We start from the raw sequence: 23,910 nt of genomic DNA on the forward strand, positions 1-23,910 counted from the left end.
GCTCCCGTTGCATCATGGGATAGAGAAGTGTCCATCTGATGCACACACACAAATCTCGGCGGAAGCAGTAGACCACCCGGGTGTTTCTCGCCTACTTTTTGTGCATAGTGAGGTTTCAGACATGCTACTCATGACTCGTACTCATTTTCGCCTACTGTATAGTATGGAAGTAGGCGATTTCGGATGCACGGATGGTTATTTTTTTAAAGGAACTGTTTTGTCTTGTTTTGTTTTGTTTATGTCCCAAATCGTAGTAAGTTGAAAAGAGTATTCCAAAGATTCCCGGATGGTCTACTACTTACGTTAGAAATTCGAAGTGCAGAACGATGCACACTCGTACGGCTAATATTACCCACAACTCACCACGAGTAGGCGGTGTTTAGTGACGCTCCACTGCATTAATAAATTATATAACTGATGTGTCACTAAATTAACAAATGTAAGTATACAGTAAACATTACAAACGAAATAATGAATGAATAAATACCTTGGAATCACATCGCGTCACTCAAGCGAAAATAACGAACATTTTAGAGCGTGGAACGCGATTGTTCGCGTTCGGTGTTGAACCATCATAATTATCTGATTTCTTGCAGCCTTTTGAAAAACAAATCGTTTTAAGTTTAAATACCCCTGCTAAAGCGATAAATTGCTGCACATATATACTCCAGAGCTGAATATTGTTAACGCATTGTTCAAACACAACTAAATTAAACTAGTCACAATGTATAAAGTGAGTTTTTTCCTTTATGCTGATAGATATATTGTTGTTATTTTGTGAGTTTGTAAAACACTGAATGAATGTTGTACAGATGATCATCTGATGTTTTCAATCTTTTTGCAGGAAAAGCGTACGCTCCTGAGTTTTACTATGACACATACAGTCCGCTGTGGCAGAACAGACCGCGCGTTTACGGCTACAAGCTGCAGTGGACACAGATGAATCCTAACACTGTGGACCGGATCATGGCATATCGCCTGGGAATACGACAGGTAAAACTTTACTTCATAGAAATAATGTCGTTTTTTGTACGTTTATTTCATTTATGATTCGAAAGTGCTGTTGAATTATTGTAAAAGATGTGCGTTTCTCGATCTCTTAATCCAGCAATTCTGACGGAAATACAGAGGATTAAGACAAAATTGACACACCTTATGATAAATGACAGATCTCAGGAATTCTGATGCATCCGTTGTAAAGAGACGTTAATGTTTTCATGCAGTTTATCATTTATCTAAGAGTTACAGAAATTTTGTGTGCTGGCTCTTTGTGTAGAAATTACAATCATGAAATAATGATCAGATATGTGTTCGCCAGCGTTTAATCTAATCACGTTATAAAGTCCCTGTGAACCGGAAGTTGCGATCATTTTTCCTTCCGTATTTTTAAGGAATTTCGAATGAGAAAAATAGTGGGTGTGGCTTTTGGTTTTCTCTGCGATTTTATTGGATGTATAAAACAGCCATTGCATTTTGCAATTGAACTGGCAGCAGACTGACAGTTGAAGGGGAGGAGTTAACGGACGCTCCGCCCAAGCCGTCTAACATACATAATTTAGGATGGATAGTCACTGCAGGACAGAAGTGCAATTTCAGATTTTACCTGAAGATTATGAGGGCACGCGAATTTTAAAAAGAGAATGACCCACATTGATCAACTATTTACATCAAACGCTGCAATATTTCATGAAAAAAGGCATTGTCATTTTTGATTTCACTGGGACTTTAAGATTATAACAACATGTTTAATGTGTTTTTTTGTAATGTGCTTAAAGCTCGTTTTCTTCATTTTTAAGTTTTTTTCCTGCATTGATTTGGAGTGTCGGTGTTGTCGTCAAGCTGCAGGTAAATGATGTGCGAAGTGAACTGATTTGGCTGAACGTGTTTGAACAAGGTCAGGAAAGAGAATAAATAAATAAACGGACGCCCGGATGGGATTGTGCCACAACACGTCGAGCAGAAGTCAGAGATGAGAGGTTATTTTTAGCCCAGTGCCGTGGACTCCTCGCCGTTCCCCAGAATCATTATCATTTCCCCACAGCTCTGCCTTTGAATTAACACTGAAGTCTCTGCGTTTCGCGGCAGCGTGAGGGAGGATTTTCTCTGGCTCTTTTGAGAGGCAGCTCGAAAAGAAAATCTCAAAAACCTCGAGTGAAACTTAAGAATCGCCATCACACAGGTTACAGTCCTCGTAGATGATTCACTTGCATCTACTGAATACATTTTCACAAAGATCCAAGAGAGATTTATAAGATTGAGATCGGTGTTTCTTATATTATAGCACTGCGTGTAGGTGCTTGACATTCTTCTGTGTGATGAGTGATTTACTCTCTATACTTCACACTGAAGTGTTCATGATCAACAGAAAAAGACGATATTACACAGCTGCTGTAATGTTTGCGGTCTGATGAGATCAGATTCTGCCGGTGTCGACACATACTGTACAGCTGTCAGGTTGTCATCACACAAGATAATAAATTATATCGTTTGTATCGTCGTCATTTAAAAAGCAGTAAATGTGTCTTATGTGAAACTGTAAAACTGCTTTGTTATTAGATTATTTGAGTCTCGAAATTGTCCTATGGTGTGACTGTCAAGCATGCTTCAGTAAATATCAACTTTTGTAAATTAAAAAGCATAAAATGTTAACAAATAGGCATAATTTGTGATAAGTGTCTGTTTAAGTAAATGGCTCTTTATCTTTTTTTTCATCCATATATTTCTCAAAGTGTAGGAACTTGATACATTTTGTCACTGAAAACCACTGAAATGTTTACCACAGAATTATTCAAATATGTAAAGTTTTTGGGCGGAGAAGCGCCGCAGTCAAAGAGGCCATCGTCCTCAGGTACGAAAAGAGGCACATCCATCAGTTTGATGAAATTCGACCATCAGTAGTAATAGTTCATAGTTTACGTATAACAACAAGTAAAGTGATGAGTAAATAACTATAAAGTAATATTATGTTAGACTGTGCTCTTTTGTGTTGTCATTATGCGTGTTTGGGTAGAATAGGTGCATGTGCGCATTTGCACGCAACGTTTGTATACTTTAACCACCTCCGAGGAAAGTGGGGGTCTGTTATTTATTTTGGGGGTCGCGGCATGAAAAGTTTGCGAACTCCTGCCATAGGACCAGTGTTGGGTAAGTTACTCTGAAAAAGTAATTAATTACTAGTTGATAATTACATATTCAATAATGTAATTAGATTACTGTACAAATTACTCTCTCCAAAAAGTATTTAGTTACTTATTACTAATTACTTTCTATATCCTACATCAACCTTGATTAGTTAAGTGATTCAAGGATAGGCATGACAGGGCTCTTTTAATTCATTAAAATAAATAATATTAAACTACATAAAGTACTCTTATTAACTGACCAAAGTATTACAAATGTGAGAATTATACATTAAAGCACGGATTTTAAAGTTAGACTTTGAATTTTGATGTCAATTCCACTATTGCACACACATATTACACAAAGTATTTAGATTAATTACATCAGAAGTAACTGTAATTAAATTACAGAAAAATAAGAGTAATCCCTTACTTTACTTTTTCAAGGGGAAAGTAATTAAATTACAGTAACTAATTACTTAGTAACTAGTTACACCCAACACTGCATAGGACACATTTATAGCACAGTTCAGTAAAAACTTTAAATACATACATTAAATCATATATAAATTCTGATACAGTATATATCTATAGAGTACTGTGCAAAGACACATTGAGCCAGTTATTTATTTCTTAAGCTGTAGTGCATCAATAGGAATCAGTTCACATTTCCAGACATTTCTTTTGCTGTTATTTGTAATAATCCAGTGACGTTTTTTATGAACAGTGAGTCTGACAACAGCCAGTATGATCCACACGGAGATCTGACCACCATTGAATCTGTTTATTATTACATGAAGAAAGATCAAAAACTCAGACTACAATCCAGAAGAACTGTGGCAATGTCTCCAATACGCTTGTTTATTCAATAACTCATGTCTGTATTGTATAATCCAGTGCATTAAATACACAGATAGTTTAGACTCTAAAATTCTACGTGAATTGGAAGTTGTTGTTGCTGGGACATCATTTATGCATTTGACATTTGTGACCCTGGACCACAAAACAAGTCATGAGGGTCAGCTTTCTGAAATTGAGATTTATACATTATCTGAAAGCTGAATAAATGTATGGCTTGTTAGGACAGGACAATATTTGGCGGAGATAAAACTACTTGAATGGAGTCCAGTTACCAACCTTTAACGCTCTCTTTTGGCGTACCGCTGTAATGATGTTGTGGATAGTGGATGAATTCAAAAGCAGAAATTCTAAGTTTACACAGATGCCAAACTTGAGCGGGTAATTCTCAAAGAGCGGCAGCAGCGAGTGAAGTTTGTAGGCGGGTTTCCGGTCATTTTTGTTAGCGATTTTGCTGCAACCACTCACAAAAATAAAGTTTTGATATATTAACATGATCTTTCCTTAATATCCTAATGACTTTGGTATAAAAGAAAAATCTGTCATTTTGACCCATACAAATGAACCCGTGCTACTTATGATGACTGGTTTTGTGCTCCAGGGTCACGATTGTTCATTTGCATTCCCGTTTTTCCTCAATATGTTGATGTATGTTCCCTGGGAAGCCAACCCATGAGTTATACGATGCTAACTCAGGAACACATTAGTTATCTGTATTCTTGTTATTTCCTCGTTCTCTTCTCTAAGCCACCATCTCCTGCTTGCTCAATTGATCTGTGAGTACGCTATGGATCAGGTTATATGGTCCACGATCAATACTGTACCCAACAGACTGATCCCACACATCCGCTACTGAAGAACCAGTAGTTTTCTCTTCTCTTTTGATCAGATCTTGAGATATCTGCTTGCTATGGAGATGACAGGTAGAGTCTTTCGTTTTAAGGAAGGTAAAGTGCAGATGTGATGAAGTTTAAAAGCAAGCCGAGACGGATGAAATAATTCCAGCCAAACATTGTATGCACGTGAAACGCTTTTAAGGGAACAGACTAAATGCGGATTTTTACTTCTGCGTCGGACCTGACGTGCACCTTTCCAAAAATGTATCAAGGCGACGCAGACCGCAAGCGCTGTGATTGGTCTGCTTTAGGTAAAAAACTCTGTGATAGCGTCGGGTTTACTCCGAACGAAATATCTCAATAAATGACGTGTTCTTCTGTATGTAACAACTCAAGCTGCAAAAGTGACTGTTCACTTGACGCTATCACTGCTGAATGCTTCAGACAGCTTACACAACGAACCGCTTCTTCTTCGGCTCTTGATTACACAACACACCTGTGGACGCTGACGCCTAGTGGCCATTGCCGGCGCGTTGCCTGTGGCGTAGAGGTCCGACGCAGAAGTAAAAACCCGCCTTAAGAGGTGTTAAAACGGCAGCCTAAAATGAAAGGACCATAAAATTGGTGTTTTAAGAAAGAAAGCCAAGTTTGTCATTTAACAGAAGCATCTGCCCACGACAACTAATGATGCCCGTGACTCTTCAGCACAATCTGAGCGACTTTATTCTGATCAGGTAAGCAGGATTTGGCATCTTGGTTGGTGACACAGACAGCGTTCGCTGAATAATGTCAACCGTTACCAATAACAAAACAGCACTTTCCAAGTTAGCGGAGTCGAGGGTGTTGACGGACAGGAATGAATGAGATCAGATTTGAGAACGTGATCAAATCAGCTCCTGTGCTTTTCTTCCACACTTCGTTGTTTGTGTAAAGCATCCCTCTGTTGATAGTGAATCTCCTCCCGTCTGCATGCTTAACATCACGCCGTCTTTGCGTTCTGACAGGAAACCAAAGGCGTTTATTTTTACTGAAGACCAGAAGGTCCGCGCCATCGACTTTCTTGTCTGTGCCGTCAACCCTGACTGCGGTAAAAATGTCAGGGCGCGCAAGGTCGCTGTCCTGGCACTGATTTGGCCACTTTGTCTCATTAAATTGGCCGACAGACACCTTTGAATCCACGGCGACAGGTGCGCGGGGTCCTGACAGCTGGTGTGACGCTCATTTCTCTCCTTCAGACAGGACAGCAGAGGTGGTGGGAACAGGAGATTCCGGTGGATGGAAACATGCAGAGGGGAGAACTGATCACTCACAATCTGACGGAGCTCATCCGACCCGAGGCGTACCTGGTTCGACTGACGCCCATCACACGGTTCGGAGAGGGAGACTCTGCCATCAGGGTTGTTACCTATAGCGGTAAGTGCGACACTTTTGTCATTTTGCACACACAATATGTGTGTACGCGTGTGTGGTTAGGGTAAACCCTACATTGTTGGGACCGACAAAGATTTTGAGACATTTGGGAAGACAGCTTATAATTCATATGAACTATTTGTTATAATAAAAAATGCAGAAAGTTTTCTGAAAGGTTTGGGGGTTAGCAGATTATACGGTATAAAGTCCCCATAAGACATGGAAACAGTGTGTGCGTGTGTGTGTATGGTAAGGGTGAACCAAAAAACGACCCAACAAGGTCAAAATTACCTGATTTGAGGAGACATTTTGTAATGAACCAATTTGCCCCACCATGACATTTTTTTGAAATTCTATTTATTTCTATTTTATTTACTTTATTGGTTATGTTTTATACTATATTTTATACTATGCCGGTAGCGTCAGTTTAGACACGTTATAAGATATTTGAAGTAATATTTGTGTGATGCTGAAATGAAATGAAATGGAATGGAATGGAAAGAAATGGAAAGAAATGAAATGAGATGAGATGATGAGATAATAAAATAAAATAATATAAAATAAAAGTAATAAAGTAAAGTACATAAATGTCAATATGTCTATAAAATGTTTGACTTGGGTAAATTATTTAAATATTATTTATATATTTAGTACCTTACTTCAGAACTGTTATTTGCATTAATACCCATGAAATTCATTTCATCATAGCTGGATTCTTTAGATAATTTTTAATTAATTCCATTAAATCAGTTAGGTTTCATCGTGTTATGGACACTATTAGTGATCTAGATGAAGTTTTCACTTTCTGGGTTACTCCTGCTGCGTAACTCACATCACTTCAACCGAATAGATCTATAATAATGAAACAAACACTGAATCCCGCTTAATATTACATCGTCTATCATAGACTATTTTTTTGTTACCTTATGATACTTCAGTGTTGAGATCCATTAGTTCAGGATTTGTGAGTTCTTCTGTTTGTTTGGATTATTAGTTGAATTGTTTCTACAATCATTAATAATTCAGCCGTTCTGTTGCTCACAAAGAATAAAGAGATTTTATGATGCAATGCCCAAGTTCATTTCAGCAAACGCTGTGAATGATGATGTAATATTTCACATGTAAATGATGTAGACAGTCATTTATACACAGAAGTCTCAAAGTAACAGAACTGACAGTCATTTGCAGGAGTCTGGTTTTTCTTTGTCTTTGAGGGTGGACAGCGTTTGAGGCGTTGTGAGTGGTTATTCAACAAAGTCAAATAAAGTTGTGTGACCTAAGACGGGATCGAGATTTGAATGATTTGGAGCAAAAAAATGTTTAAAAAAAATGCTTTTAATATCACAGTACAGGATATTCAGTGAAGAAAATGTTTTCTGTTTGCATTACATAAGAAGCTTGTTCATTTATTTCTGAAATATATTGAAATGGGCAGGATGTTGTTTAATTGAGTCTACGCGACCCGTAATTTTATTTTACAGCATTTAAAGAGTTTGTGCCGGTCGCATTAATGAAATTCTGCTTTACCAAAGATGTTTATCTGATATACTGTCGTATGTAGACTTCTGATCGGGCTCATGTTTTACAATGAAGATTTTCAGTCACCCGTTCAATTTTTCCCTCTCATCTGCTATCAAAGCATCTGCACAAATCCAACTCGAAAACAGAGACGAGCAAACCTTTCTCAGTTTCTCTCTTTGATTTGTGAGTTTCAGAATTAGGGAAATGATTTTAGAAGTCAACACATCATTTGGCATTTGTCTGAAAGGCTCAAATACTTGCTCTCTGTGAAGTGACTCATGCCGTTTATGGTTTTGTGTCACCAAACACTAAAGCTTTCTCATAAATGTACACAGCATGAGCCTTTTAAATCGGTCGACTAAATCCACCTTCACGATAAATTTGTTCTTTATCTGAAAGCTTTTAGCTGTCGATGTGAGGTAATCTGATTGTAATCTGCCCTTTGCCGCGATGAAATCAGGTTTTCCATCAGACGGTGATATTGTGATACGGTGATACCACAATATTCATCCGCCAATAATGAAACTAAACAGAGAGCTTTAAGGGTCAGTTGTAAAGAGTTTCAGCTAAACATCTATCGCACAATAATATAAATGTTTCAAAAAAGCATCCAAACATGAAAATTCTTTCATTGCGTTGACTAACATGAACTAACAATGAACAATGTAGTATTTTAACATTTATTTATCTTTGTTTTGTTTTGTTAATGCCAATACAATTGTTCTTGTAAGTACATTTAACATTAACTAATGTTAGGTTACAACTTTTGATTTTAAGTGTATTACTAAATAAACATGGACCAAGATTAATAAATGCTGTAAAAGTATTATTTTCTAGTATTGTATTGTTAGTTCATGTTAGCTGATGCATTAACTGATGTTTAGAAATACAACAAACATTTGTACAGCGTTACTGGAAAACCGTATAGAAAAACATATTTAAAACATAAAAATAATAAGTAAATGGTATTATTGTAGATTTTCGAAGATTGGCGTTGGCATTGTGAAAAAAACGAATTTAAATTCATAGCACTTTTATGAAAGTACAGAGACTGTCCTAATACAGTATATGGTGACGTATGCTTAAACAAGCATGTAGAAATGGCTAAAAAAGCTTGTTTCTGATCCAGTGTTGTTGGACACATTTGCTTCGAGCTGATTGGAGATTAGTGGAGTAAATGGAGTGTGTTAAAATCAATTCTTTCAGAACACACAGCGTTACGTGAATCACTCGGCAGTAACTCAGTTTGGTGGTTAAGCGGATGCGCAGCATCTATTCAGCGTGACAGAAATCAATGATTGAAATGCTCATGCGCCTTCCCGGCAGTTGAGAGTGTTTTTTTTCCACGTGAGAAAAAGATGAATGGCGCTGTTACTTTCCCTTGACCTTCACCGTGTTGTCTATGGAGGGAGTGTTCTTGTTTTCTCGCTTGCGACAGTATGTTGAGCAGTGAACCTGTGATGGAATGAGAAGAGTTATGTACAGTTTGACATTTTACATTTGGATACAAAATTGGCTTTTTAAATAAATGTTAGACATGTGAGTTTCCGATCTCTGATGAAACACAGTTGTTTTATTCGTTCGCTGCTCCATTTCTAAAGCACAACTTGAACAGCAGCAGAAATGAGACGGAAACGGCAGCGTCTCACAACATTTGATGCTGTGCTCTTGTTTACGATCAGCCGGATCATCTTCTTACATCAGTTCCTAAAACACGTTAATTTGAAAAGCAACATTTCTTGAAATTACATCACATCCTCGTGTTGACGGTATGACTTCGTGTTCCACTTAAAGATGGCGGTCAGTTCTGTTTCGGAATATAATCGCGACGGTTAATTTGAGTTTCGGGGATTTGGTTTGGCATGACGCGCTGGGATTTGTGGAGACTAAAAGCGTTTTGGATCGTGTTCCTTTGGTCGTTTGTGTTTTGACGTTTTCTTCTGATCACAGTTAAAGATGTCAGACTGAATAAATCTGATCTATTGATCTTAAACGGATCTGATGATGGAAAACATGATCTTCTTTTGATGTACAGTATAAACCTGACTTCATTGAGAACAAGACTATAAAAGTTACTATAAAGATATACAGCAGAAGCGTAAATGCAGCTTTTTTCTGTCTTTACACACAGTGTTGCTCAAAATAGCCAATCACAATTTATGTCTAGAAGTTTAAAGGTACAGTAACAAAAACAGTTCAATTTTATCTAAATGGGTTTGAACTTATGATTGTTTACTAACAAATAAAAATGTAAATTTGACCTGTTTCCGTGTTTAATAAACGTTTTTATCTTTTCTCATTACAGCTCCCATCAACCCACATCTGAGTAAGTATTTATTTACCTCTACTCTACACACTCTCTCTCTCTCTCATTAGTTTGTTTGGTTAATTGTTGGTTGGTGTATTTTCTTCATCTTCTCAAATAGACATATAAAACATCATAGGGCTCACTGTTCTTTATGGTTATCGTGGCCAAAAGAATTCACGATGGCGGTATTAACACGATTTCTATTTTCAAAGTCATCTTTAATTTAGCTTTTATTGGCCAACAAATTACAAGTAGCATTGATTCTCAAACTGGGGGTCGCTGCCTCCAAGATGAATCCAGAGGGGGCCACAGATTTTGTGGCATTTTATGAAATGTAGAAATTGATCATACATTTTAGGCAATAAAACATATAAGACCACCAAGCAAAGAATTGATGTTCTAGCATTGTATAACTGAATATGTTTAGCGTTTAAGATTATAAGTTTTTATTTGGGGGGGGCCGCAAAGCGATGCACTTTACACAAAGAGGGCCTTACGATGAAAAAAATGGAGAACCACTGGATTAGAGAGCTTGTAACCATTGTGTAAACATTCAACATTGAAGTAGAATTGAAAGCTATCAATTTGACATTTATTAGGCTTTTAAAAAAACATCCTGTGGTTTGGTATGACAGTATATTGTTTGATATCGCGAGATGTTGTGGCAGCGCAGATGCCTCTTCTGTCCTTCCTCTCTTTCCCATCATTACTGATGAGCTCCCGAGCTCTCGCGGTTGAAGTGGCATTAGCTGGGCCGCCGGGGTAAAACCTCCATTTAAATTCTCATGCGTGCAGCGAGTTCAGGAGTCGAGAGGCAGCGGCCCTCTGACGCCCATAAATCCCACTTACTCCAAACACTTGAGAGGCTCGTGATGCGAAGGTCACGGCGCTCGGCTTCTTCAGATTTTAATAAAATCAATGAATATTTATCAACAAACAACACCTGCTGAATGTTAATGGCTTTACACCGTATCAGTCATCAGACGAGGGTTCAAAAATCTGACACGAGATTTTGTTTGTCATTGGTTTGTGTTGAAGAAATCATGAATATTCTGTCGTTATTTGCTCGTGTTGTTTCGAATCTGATTGACTTTTGTCACTGTTTTACATAATTAGAAACGCCCTGACATTTAATTTTTTTTTGTCCTTTTTAAGCTTGAAAGCATTCGTCAGCTTTCGGTTTTGTTGTATGGAGACTCTAACATCTTTGTGTCACAAGAGCAAATGATGACAGAAATCCTTTTTGGGTTTCTTTAATTCCTTTAATTATCGTCTCTCTTGTGTCTCTCAGGGGAGTTTCATTGTAGTTTTGAAGAGGATCTCATCTGCATGTTCACCCAGGACAAGAACGACGACTTTGATTGGACGAGACACAGCGCAGCCACCCGTGACACTAAATACACTCCGAACACGGGGCCCGGCGGAGACCGCAGCGGATCTAAGCAGGGTAGGTGTCTGGTACCCGTCAGCCCGACGACCCCACCCCATTATAAAATCATCATTTTGTCATAAGAGGTTTATCTCCGCACTGTTCCCGGATGGAAAGTTCTGGAATATTGCCACCGAGCAACTTCTAATCCTCATGTTGATTTCCAAGCGTATCTTAAATTGCATTCACATCCGCCCGGGTTCCAATTACCGCTCTGAGCAATTTCACTCGGATGAAGTTTGGCAAATGAGCTTGTCTGTTCCCAAATTGAGACTATACCCCCCCGGCAGGCGATGGTGCGTGTAAAGAACCAGGATGTGCCGCACGGCCTCCGTTTCATTGACACGTGCACAAAGAAGCTTTGATAGCGAGGAGAAACTCCGGAGGGATGGAAGGCCGGTTATCTTGTCCTCTGTGGGAGAGCCGCTCGTGTAAATAATACATTGGCTTTAATCATCTTAATGCCGTCTGACCGTCGGCCGTTTCATTACCGTCAAGAGTCCTACAGAGAGTTTAATTATCCGTGATCAAATTCAAGAGGAGGAATTCTGTTGGATTTTCACAGGCAACCGTTCAATGAGCTCACGCTCCTGTGCCGAGGTTTGCTTTCTTGCAGGAGAGAATTCATGCGGTGCACCCCAAAAATCAAGAGGAAAAAATGAAGCCTTTATTTTAAGATCTTTCCGAAGGTTTTGCATTGATGGGTGCTTTTAGGAAAAGTAAAATGTAGCAACTTTCCTTTTCTAATGACATCACTCTCCGTATCTTGGAAAAAGTTTTTTAACGTTCTGTTATGACACATGAAACTAATTTTCTGTTTCATTCTGTAATGTGCCACTTTTGGCACTATTGATGCGCTGCCGGATGTAGGATATCACTTTGCTGGTTTTTAAATTATTACCCTGGCGTGTATTACGTTTTAGTCTCCTTCACAGGTTTCTACATGTACATCGAGACATCCAGACCCCGTAAAGAGGGCGACACGGCACGTCTCTTGAGCCCAGCGTTCAACGTCGCCCCCAAAAACCCTCACGGCATCACCAACCCACCGGTGTACTGCTTCACTTTCTACTATCACATGTATGGCAAACACATCGGTGAGACTTCACTTCAGCACTTTTCCATCCAGATACCAGTTTTTCTTTTTGGTCAAGTGCCTAAAAATGGCCATTAAAATGATAGAAAGCCACATAGTAGAAAGTCTTGTACACAATACATGTTTTTTAATATTTCATTGTATTATTTCCTGCCATCCTACTAAAGCAAAAGATATCAATATAAAAGATCAAAAACATTTACTGTGAAGCAGTTCATGTGTCTATGAAAAGAAGTTAAAAAATTATTGATGTTTGTTCTTTGGCAAACATCAGCTTTATTGTTTTATTTGGGATGTACTGCATATTTTGAGGCAGACTTTTAGTTTTTAGCTTTTATTTTTCTATTTTTTTGGTAAACGTTTTAGCAATTTTGTTATATGCCCTTCTCATATTATTATTTCTTTGTTTATTTTTTATGTTGCTATATGAGAATAATTTGTTTTTAATTTTGTTTATTATTACAATTTCAGTGCCTTATTCAGGTAACATTTACATTTTTCGTTTAGTTTTTCCAATCATTTTTTTGTTGGCAAAAATTTTACTCCGTTTTAATAAACAGAAGTGTTTTCAAAGTTTTAATTTTAGTAAACAAATAACCTTGTTTTGAGTATTTTTTGTTTGTTTGTTTTTCACATTACACCCAACTAGACAGGGCTGCCAACTGTCACGCATTCGCCGTGAGACTCAATTGACAATTGACTCTTTTCTCACGCTCTCACGCCACACATCCATTTTCTCACACCATTTTATTCTGTGGTGTGTATAAACATTTGTGAAATAAATGCTTAAAAGCCTATCTGTATTTTGGTTTTGCAAACTTTTTTCCTTAACAGTCTAGCAGTGAACCTCAATGTCAAAATAAGGTCGGTGGCCATTGGCCAATCAAATGTAAGAAGGCGGGACTTACTGTTTACAGAGCCGTTGTGGTGACCAATCAAATCAAAGAAGATACTTAGTAACTAAACATTCAATATTTAAAAAAAATGTAACAATAGAAATGTTGAGTGAAGTATCCACTGATGCAAACTACAAACCGCTGTTTTATATGTAAAATATGTCATTTATGTGCTTCATGTAGTTATTCGCGATTATCATTGTGACGAGACAAGAGATAGTAATGGAGGCGTTTTCAGCGTTTTATTAGGGATACGATTAGGAATAAATGTGTACATATTAAACTGTGTGGCTTTAAAAGTCTGTTTATAGGTTGTGGTACGATTATAAAAATGCAAATGCATTATTTATCAATAAATTCTAATAAACAAACACGTTTTCTTTATTTGTTAGTTTCTTTATTCCTTTGACAAGATCTCCCACGACAAGTGTCTACAGCCTTTGTAAGATAAATCCATAGCTGCGTCTCAATTCGAAGGCTGCGTTTGTTGGGCACGTACGTCATTATTTCAAGTTTTATTTCAGAAAGGCAACCGTTACATTTCAAGGTAAGAATGAAATTACACAGATTATGTTTTAAGAGAGACAAATGTTAATTTTATAATGTTATTTTAACTGAAATGAGACAACCTCGATGACGTATGTGGTAGACAAATGTGACCTGGAGACGCAGCTCTTGTCAAAGTGTAACGGGACAGTTCAACTAAAATGAATGAAAGTAATGAAATTATGTTTTCAACTCTTTTGACAATCAGAATACTTCTAAGGCAAGGTTTTTAGTTTTGTTTCGCCACAAAATGACTTTCCTGGTGTTACACAGACTTGGTTACGTTGACTTTTTTATCAGACACGTTTATCCAAAGCAACTTACACAAGCTAGGAGAGCAACGGACTGATTCAGCTTGTAAAAGTTTGACAAAGTCGTAACAGTAGTTTAGAGAATTGCACGCTTTAAATAAATGAATTAATACAGTGTGCATGAAATATGTTGTGGAACAGATGGGTTTTAAGCTGTTTCTTGAGCATTATGATAGAAATAGCAGATCGAGTTAATGTTTGCTAATAGGTTCACAGCCCAAAAATGAAAATGCTGTCATCATTTACTCACTCTCAAGTTGTTCCAAATCTGTATAAATTTCTTTGTTCTGATATTTGGAACGATGCTTGCAACCAAACAGTTCTTGGACATCGTTGACTACCATAGTAGGAAAAATTGATTTGTTCTGTTGAACACAAATGAAGATATTTTGAAGAATGTACTAAAGCAAACACTTCATCAGAACAAAGAAATGTATACAGATTTGGAACAACCCGAGGGTGAGTAAATGATGGCAACATTTTCATTTTTGGGTGAACCGTCCCTTTAAATTCGCTCTTGGAGGAGAGTGTTTGTGTTGGATTTCACTGAGGTTAACTGGTAAATGAATGGATTGAGTGTGTTTGTCTCACAGGTACACTGAATGCTTTTGTGAAGCAGAAAGGTCAGTCGAGCTCAGACGCGGGGCCAGTGTGGTCCCTCAGCGGGAATCAGGGAGAGCGCTGGAGACAAGCCAAAATTACTATACATCCAGTTTCCACTTTCCAGGTGTGTCACTTATGCTTCTCTGTGTTTATACAGTTTGTAATCGTGTGTTTTATTCATATTCTTATGTATAGAATAAAGCAGCTTCTAAATGCTCATTGGTAAGTAACTGTGGTCCATTTTTTAGAAACACCTGTTCACCTTACTGTGCCATATGTCCCACTTTGTCCACCATATGCCCCACACTGTCCCAACATGTATTTCATATTAAAAGTGTCATAACTGTGTGTTTTTTAGCAGATTGCCTTCCATTTGTATTATCATAGTTTTACTGCAAATACTATGGTTCGTTTGCAGTTACTTGTGATTTTTTCTTTAACTGGTAACTTATCTAATTTACGCAAAAATCGAATATTCTGTCATTTATTTACGTTCATGTATTTGACTCTTTCTTCAGTGGAACACAAAAGAAGATATTTCGAGAAATGTCTCTGTGATTTTGTGTCTAAACAATGCAAGTCAATGGGGTTCAGTGTTGTTTGGTTACCAACATTGTTCAAAATATCTTTTTTTGTGTTCTGCAGAAGAAGGAAAGTCAGACAGGTTTGACTTTTCATTGTTTCCTGAACTATCCCTTTAATGCATTTACATTATGTTTGTGTTCTTAAAGGAACAGCTTCCTAAAAAAAGCAAACCCGTTCATATCATATCTGTTAAATATTCAACAATCATTTTTAACATTGCATAAATAAGTGAAGATGTGCATGTGACTTTTGTGATGATATGGACTGTTTTTTTGTCTGTTTGGACTCAGATCATTTTCGAGGGAATTCGTGGTCCAGGGATCGAGGGCGACATTGCCATGGATGACGTCTCTCTCGTGGAGGGGGAGTGTCCCGACCCTCCGTCCAATCGTATGTATTAAACATGTGTCTCCGTGGTAACCGGCCCATAATTGTGTGCGCACCAGCAAGCGCAATTTTGTCCAGGAAAGCTCAGTAATTACACCGACAAACAGCCCGAAAACAGAAATGAAGGCGGGTAATTGGCTGGAATTGACGGGGGGGTGATGGTGACAGAGAAACACGCTTTTTAAAAAATATTTTTTCAGTGTGTGTGTTCAGTGTGAAATCTTTTTCATTCCGAATTAAAATTACCATTGAAATCATGACATGAAGTCATTTTTAATGATTATCATCTTTAAGCAGAAATACTGCAGGGTTTTTCCATCATGTTTATGTGTTAGCCATGTTGAGTATTGATCTCTTTCCTGAGGTTTCCCAGAGACTCACTGACTTCACAAATATAGAGACGTGTGCATCCGAAAATATGACAAACTATAACACAAATACTATCCTCTAGCTGAGTTGAATCTTACATCTCTCTCTTTTTTTAACAGCTATCAGAGGAAGAGCTCCACACAGAGTCTTCAGTATATGGCCATTGTGCGTCACACTATTTTTTACCCTGTTCTTTCGTCAGAGGTGACGTTCCACATGGGAAAGACTGGAGACGTGTCCCTTAAAATTTGATCACCAAAGATTCATGCATTCAGACTGCCGAGAGCTGCAGCGCCGGATCGACGTGGAATAAATTCATGACACGAGAACAAGCCAACACGGAAAAGTAATAAAGATTTGCCAAGGTTTCTCTGATGAAACGGCAGCGAGTGTTTGAGCACTGACCCGAGAACAGTCTGAAAAGCACAATGACGACTTCAACATGCGACTGTAAAGATTTCCTTGAGAAGAAGCGAGTTTCTTCCATCCTGTCTGTTACCGGATCTTTTGTTTGGATTCAGTTTTCTTTTTCGGGCGACAAAAGGATGTCACACTCTGCTCCTTCTCGTATACTTTTACACCGACGTCTGATTTGGTTTTATTTTTTGCTTCAAAACGCAAATAAAACGCTGATGAAACTTTGCTTTTTACCCCGACACGAGTAGCAGCCTGCATTCACCACACTGTGCGCACGTTCCCCAGCAGCAGACCGCGACTGCGTCAATGTTCACCTTCCGTCCCAGAGTTTCTGCCATTATAAAAAAGTGCCTTCAGGTTATAAACCCATCTGTGAACCTGACCATCAAACATCCATGTTTCTAACATCATCTATGGGCTATTTTATACGCGTTTGTATTGCCCCTCAAGTGCTGGGACACGGAAGACGCAACCGTGATGGTCGCGTGCGAACAGGCGGCTCGTATCGACGATGTTGGGACCTGCGTGATGCCGGCTGGATTCTGCCGTGGGAGTCAATGGCCGCCGAGCGTCACCGAGCCTGCAATCCATCTCGACGCTTCTGTAAAGAAAATCAAGTGATAATCAATAAGGGAAAGCAAATAGGTTTTGAAAGTAAGAGATGAGATCGACCCGGAACTGCAGTTCATGAAGTCACCTGTCATTTATATACGATACCGAACGATGCAGAGAGAGAGAAAAAAACAAATATTCATAATTATAAGACTATTTTATTACTCTATCCAGAATGTGTTTCAGCTTTTACACACAAACTGTGGTGTCGTCTACCTGAGCGCTCGACCAGACGGTTTTTAATAGCGGTGTTGTAAAAAAACAAACGGAAAGAAAAGAAAAGATTTACGTACGTTGTGTTATGAAAATGTTTTGACAAGCTGTGTCGCGTTATTTCTTATTTACGTTGAAATGTTCGACCGATCTCTCTCGTCGTTTCCCTTGCATTGCTGAAATATCAAAAACAGACAGAAATACGCTGCGGCGGTTTGTAATTGAACACCTTGTGTATGTGAAGCGGCTCTGTTCATTGACATTTATACGACATGTGTTCTGTATGATTCAAGGAAGCACAAAAAGGATTCGATGCAGATTTTCTTTTACAAAGCATGTCTGTGACCATTCCTCTGTGAAGCCGGGTAAATGAAATTCATCTTCGGAATAGAAAGTGTGTGTATGAAACACTGTGTCTACACCTGCATGACATCATCACGAGGTTGTGCACGCTGGACTTATCACGGGTGTGTAGCATCTCAGCATCTGCTAACGTGAACCAATCAGCTGAGGTCACACTTCAAACAAACACGAGTTTGATTTTATTCATATTATAGCTGCAATCTGTAATAAACAAAAATATGTTCAATGTACAATAAAAAAATCAGTGTTGAAAACTGTCCTCTTACTTTACACCGATTCACAACGGCTTATGTTATAAATGTAGTTTTCTTGTAGGAGTAACCTGCAGTTTTGTTTTAGTGATGATGATAGAGAGGCAAAAGTTACAAATTGCAGCTTTAAATTGACATTTCTGTATAAATTGTGTCATTTATTACAACGATGAGACATTGTTTATCTATAGAAAGAATATAATGTATAGCACACAAAACACACAAAATTAATTTCTTTGTGTTTTTGTCTTGTTTTCCAGTAAATGTCTGAAAATTCTCATACGTTTACTTGAGAAGCAAAATGACCTAACTCTTGGTTTCTGAAAAATAATTTTGTTTATATTAAGTGTAGTTTTAACAAAAAGTTATGAAAATTATGCTTAAAACATGCGCAAATATTTGTTTAGACACAAAATCACAGAGACATTTCTCAAAGTATCTTCTTTTGTGTTCCACTGAAGAAAGAGTCAAATACAGTTTTAAATGACATGAACGTAAATAAATGACAGAATATTAGATTTTTGGGTAAATTAGATAAGTAACTGCAAATGAACCATAGTATTTGCAGTAAAACTATGATAATACAAATGGAAAGCAATCTGCTAAATTAAAATTAAATGTGAAATTAAGACTAACTTCAAGTTTATTTCTCTTAGCCTGTTGGCAAATATTTGTGCACGTTTTTTTAGCATAAACTCACTTAATTTTTATGTCTTTTTTCAGAGAACTACTCTTAAGTATAAAGTATGTATTACCTATATCTAAATGTATCTTGATTTCAGAATATTTAGAAATATGTACTGCTGAACAAGACAAAAACTAAAATGGTAAAAAATGCTGTATACTTGATAGGTAGAGGTAGACGTAAAACTTAATTCCAGGTTATTTTTTCTAAATAATTTATCTTGATTCAAGAATTTTTGGATATTTGTACTGGAAAACAGGCCAAAAATACGAAGTAGGAAATTCATTTCTGCAGCCTATGAAATAATTTCATACTGTCTGGGAAATAACAGTGAGCAGATTATCTGCAGAAACAGAACGTCTGTATACTGAGATCATAACACAACAGATATGTCTTCAGCGTGCACAACACTGTTCATTATATAGAGAGTCATCTAGTTTTATGTTGTTGCTAATGAAGACGGGGTCTGAAGCCTCTGAATGACCCTCTTTTTACCAAATTGCAACTAAACGTGTTTCAGTGGTGGTTTCATAAACATGTATTATTCTCTCATCGGTGACCGAACGCGAGAGGTTAAGAACCGCCGGTCATGAAGTGTCTGATAATAATGTACAATTTCCTTCCAGGTGGCCAAAAAAACAACTTTCAATTTGTGACCTCTCAGTGAAGCAGCGGGAGGTTAAAGCTACAGGACGCTGAATGATGCAGCATGCAGACAATTTCCCACTGATGATCATTATAGTATGGCTTTCACTGGAACAGGTCACGTATATGTGTGCAGGTATATGCAGTGTACTATAGGTCAGCACACGGTGATGGAAAAACATGTGAAATCAGAGTAGAATGATTGACGCTCATATTTCTCACAGATGTTCTCTACTGCCATGTGACAATGAAAAATACGCTTCTCTTACAATAATCCACATTGTATCCTGACAAACCCTACAAATCATCATGACTAAAGTGCTAACCTATATTTTAGCGCTTGTTCTGTTGCGTGTTGACATTCATTATTTTAACACTTTTTACTCCCATGTACAATCAATTTTGTCATTCAGGGCTGGGCAATATATCATAATGTCAATATATCCATAGCTTCTAAAAAATGGTTGGGTCAAAATTCAGCCAGAAACTGTTAATATTTGACCCAACAACGGATTAAAACAACCTGCCGTTTTGGGTTGAAACAAACCTATCGTTTGGCTTTATCCCTTTTTGTCCCTTTTTCAATATTATGATGAGGATTATGGTTGTTGTATTTGGCCATGATGTTAATCTGATGTCAGTTTGAGTTTCACATTTCTAATGTCCCTCGTCTTTAACTTAAAGGAAAAGTTCAACTCAGAATCAAAATTGTGTTATTTTTTACTCACCCACATGACGTTCAACATGTTTTAAGACCTCCCGGCGTCTTCAGAGCACAAATAAAGATATTTTAAGGACATCCGAGAGATTTCCAGGCCTCATACAGTAGACATCATGGTTATAGTTGTTGTCAAGGTTCAGAAAAGTACTAAAGACATTGTTAAATTGGTCCATCCGCTCATAGTGGCTCAACTGAATGTTTTTGAAGCATCAAGAATACTTTATGTGCAAAAAACAAACCAAAATAACGACTTTGTGTGGCAAACGCCACATGGCGCATGACAGTTGTTTTTCGCACATAAAGCATTCTCGTCGATTCAAAAAAATTCAGTTGAGCCACTATGAGCGGATGGACCAATTTAACGATGTCTTTAGTACTTTTCTTGAAAATCTCATACTAATCTTAAGTACCTATACAGTGGTATTGCATAGTATAATTGCATGTAATAGTATTGCTACTGGAGGCAGGCAGGGGGTCGGAACTACAGCACGAGCACACAATACATTATTGCATTAATCCCTTTGTGTTTTTTACATTATGCACATACACGCCAATTGCCAACAAAACACAGACATGTGACTTAGTTTGACTTACCGCATGCGGTTCATGTCCGCCCTCTTTTAGCACTGGGACCGCGCCATCTATCAGTTTCAAATGATCTCCAAATCCAGCGTTATATCCAGCGTTTATATAACATCCATCATTGAAATGCCGTTAACAAACAAACACACACCTCTTACTATCGCAAGAGTAACAAGCTGCAGCTGCAGGCCCACAGCGCAGCCAATCTTGACGCAGCGCAGCCAATCTTGATAAGCGGGTCTAATTATCGCTCGTTGGTTGGCGCGTGGGCGGGCTCTTTCTTTCGCCTTGCTGTGGGCGTGCTTTTCCGGAAGAATTGCCCAACTAAAGGAATAGGATCCTTGTAACGAAACAGCGATCCAGACTTAAAAAAAACTTTCCGAAACAAGTTGGAGTCCTGGGGGAGTGTATCAAGCAAAGAAATACTACGTCATACATCCAAGTCGTTTTTAACAAGTTGACCATGTTAAGCATGAGCATGAGAATATATTTAAAATATACAGTATATATGTGCTTAATATTGCTATTTATCAGAGGTGTTGGTATATTGTTAAGAAACCTTTTTCATTTGGCTTCCTTGCAGTCACTGTGTTTAGTAATAGTGTGGCTATCATAGCTTGTTTATTTTTTAAGTAGATTTCTAGTGTTTTTATATGATTTATTTTCATTGCAAAGATTCAGACATTTAACAAATGGTCAATGGCTGACAAATATTAGGAATTTTTTGTCATATTGCCCAGCCCTGATGTGCTTAAAAAATGCTGAGAAAGTCTGTTGAACTGATGTTAAACGTAGTGTTGTGTGGCACCCACTTTTTTTTGTGGTGGACATTCACATTAAATTTAAGCCACACGCTGATGTGATTCAGAAATCAGTCACATCACAGCGTAAACACAAATCTCTGAACTTCTGCCGTCACCGGTCTCTGAGAAATTTTACTGTGACTCGGATCAGAAAAGAAAAGAAATCAACCATCTGCTCAACCCAGAATCTCACAAATACAGCTGTGGAAAAGATTAATTTGAAATTTATTTTTTGTTTTTTCTGAATTGACTATTTATAGGTATGCGTTTAGATAAAATGATCATTTTTGTTTGAACAATTTATCTCCCAAATTTCAAATAAAAATATTTGCATTTCTTTGCAGAAAATGAAAACTGGAGAAACAGGTGAAAATAACAGAAGAGCTGCTCTGTATTTTTTTAAGACCTCAAACACTGTAAAAAAAAAGATTGGTTCAACTTAAAAAAATGAAAAGTAAAAAAAATAACCTGGTTGCCTTAAAATGTTGAGTTAAGTCAACTTAAAAATATTAATCAACTCAACGAGTTCAGTCAAGTCAACTAGATATTTGTTGAGTTACTAATATTTTTAAGTTGAATTAACTAAAAATTTTAAGGCAAGCAGGTTGTTTTTTTTACAGTGAAATATGTTCAGATTCACTTTTAAGCAATACAACATTCATATTTCTACATGAAAAGATCAAAAAATATTTATTTGATTTTGATGCAATTCAACAGACACTGGACTGGACTGACCACACATCTAGAAATGATGATTAAATTAACATTTGGAATGGTCTCTTAATTTTTTCCGCGGCTGTATATTTTTGTCAGCACATTATCATCTTCAGAGACACAGATGTCTGAGTGTTTTAATGCGGCACACTTAAGAAACTTGAAGGAAGTTCAGAGGCTGAAATGTAACCACATAAACACAGAGAAGGATTCAAACAAACTCGAGCAGAATGTAATTCATAATGCAACACAAGTGTATGTTATATTCTCAGAGTGGCATTAGAGACTTTACAGCTGAACATTAGTGAAATTTCTGCAGTTTTCTCTTTCAGTTCATGATGGGGAATGCTGATGTTTGCAGTGTTTGTGTTCTGGCCTTTTGACATTGATTAAATCACTGTTTTTGTGTGTTTTTGCTTTGCATTATGCAGTAGAGGATGTTCTAAACTCTGCATTGTGTCGCAGCACATTTTCAATAAGCTCAACTTTGTCACATCTGCAGTGGTCAACCTCTCAAAACACTCTCATGAAAATTAATTTCACAGAATCGCTGTGTGTTCTATCTATTCAGCAAAACCGCATGGATGTGCATGTCAGGAGACAGTTCTGTATCGTCATTCTACTCTGATTTGAGCTCAGTATCCAATAATGTTTCTTATGACTGTATTTCTTTGGATTTATCCTCCATTTTGTGTCATTCTTGCAACTAATGATGAAAAATAAAGAAAGCTATTTTACATTTGTGTGACTTCATAATCTTTCTGTGTTACTGGATGAATTATGTACAGCGGCCCAAGAACGTGTTTGGATGCTTAAGTCACACAAAAATCAAAGTGCAGTCGGTTTTGATCAGCTGATGTCAAGGTACTGCTGTGATACCGGTCACAGAAAAACTTTGACACTAAATCCTGCTGATGTTTTTAATGTCGTTATAGTGAAACGCAGAGACGAGAAGGAAGATTGTGATTTATACACAGAGGCGGCAGAGATGTTTGTGATGATGTTTTGTGTCCTGCATACGGATACGGTGAGATTTCATTGTTTTATGAGATGCACGCTCTTGATTTCTGACTCTTGCTGCCTGCAGGCCAGTCCAGCCGTGCGTGTGTAAGAGAGAGAAAGAGAGATTCAAAGGAAATGTTTAGACACACTTTCACAACATGATCTAATATTTTCCTGTCTGTGTGTCTGTCTGTCTCATGAACTCTTGTCTGGTGTTTGGATCTGTGGGACCTGTTTTCAATGTTTACTTAAAAAGATTATCATATTTTTTAAAAATCCAATCTCTGACCTTTCAACACAGTCTCACGGGAATTGTCACGAATTGTAATCTATTAATTCATGTTTACTGACACGAATTTCCCCCTTTTTTTGTGTCAGTCAGCACGACTTTCCATCGAATGTATTTTAATACGAGGTATCTTTCATATGTATAAATACTAGGGCTGTCAAAAGATTAATCGCGATTAATCGCATCCAGAATAAAAGTTTGTGTTTACATAACATATGTCTATGTGCTGTGCTTAGTAATTTTGTATTTATAAATACAAACACATACACAAGTATACATATTTAGGAAATATTTACATGTATTTATTTATATTTACCAATAATTGAAATTATATATAAA

General features: G+C 37.5%; 1 protein-coding gene across 4 annotated transcripts in view; it reads left to right on the plus strand.

The window, feature by feature from the left end:
* The window catches only part of LOC130565717 (MAM domain-containing glycosylphosphatidylinositol anchor protein 2-like), a 109,479-nt gene extending 86,473 nt beyond the window's left edge, over positions 1–23,006 (plus strand). For 3 of the 4 annotated variants that reach the window (XM_057352739.1, XM_057352741.1, XM_057352740.1), the window contains 8 exons: positions 845–993; positions 6,049–6,226; positions 10,050–10,070; positions 11,344–11,499; positions 12,417–12,578; positions 14,924–15,057; positions 15,809–15,908; positions 16,394–23,006. In XM_057352739.1, the coding sequence (XP_057208722.1) occupies positions 845–993; positions 6,049–6,226; positions 10,050–10,070; positions 11,344–11,499; positions 12,417–12,578; positions 14,924–15,057; positions 15,809–15,908; positions 16,394–16,482 (989 nt within the window). In that variant the 3' untranslated portion in view covers positions 16,483–23,006. The remainder of the gene's footprint in view (positions 1–844; positions 994–6,048; positions 6,227–10,049; positions 10,071–11,343; positions 11,500–12,416; positions 12,579–14,923; positions 15,058–15,808; positions 15,909–16,393) is intronic. The other variant, XR_008964405.1, reaches the window with a different exon arrangement.
* The last annotated feature ends 904 nt before the right edge of the window (positions 23,007–23,910 follow it).

This window comes from Triplophysa rosa, linkage group LG15 (genome assembly GCF_024868665.1).
Source record: "Triplophysa rosa linkage group LG15, Trosa_1v2, whole genome shotgun sequence".
Classification (NCBI taxonomy): Eukaryota; Metazoa; Chordata; class Actinopteri; order Cypriniformes; family Nemacheilidae; genus Triplophysa; species Triplophysa rosa.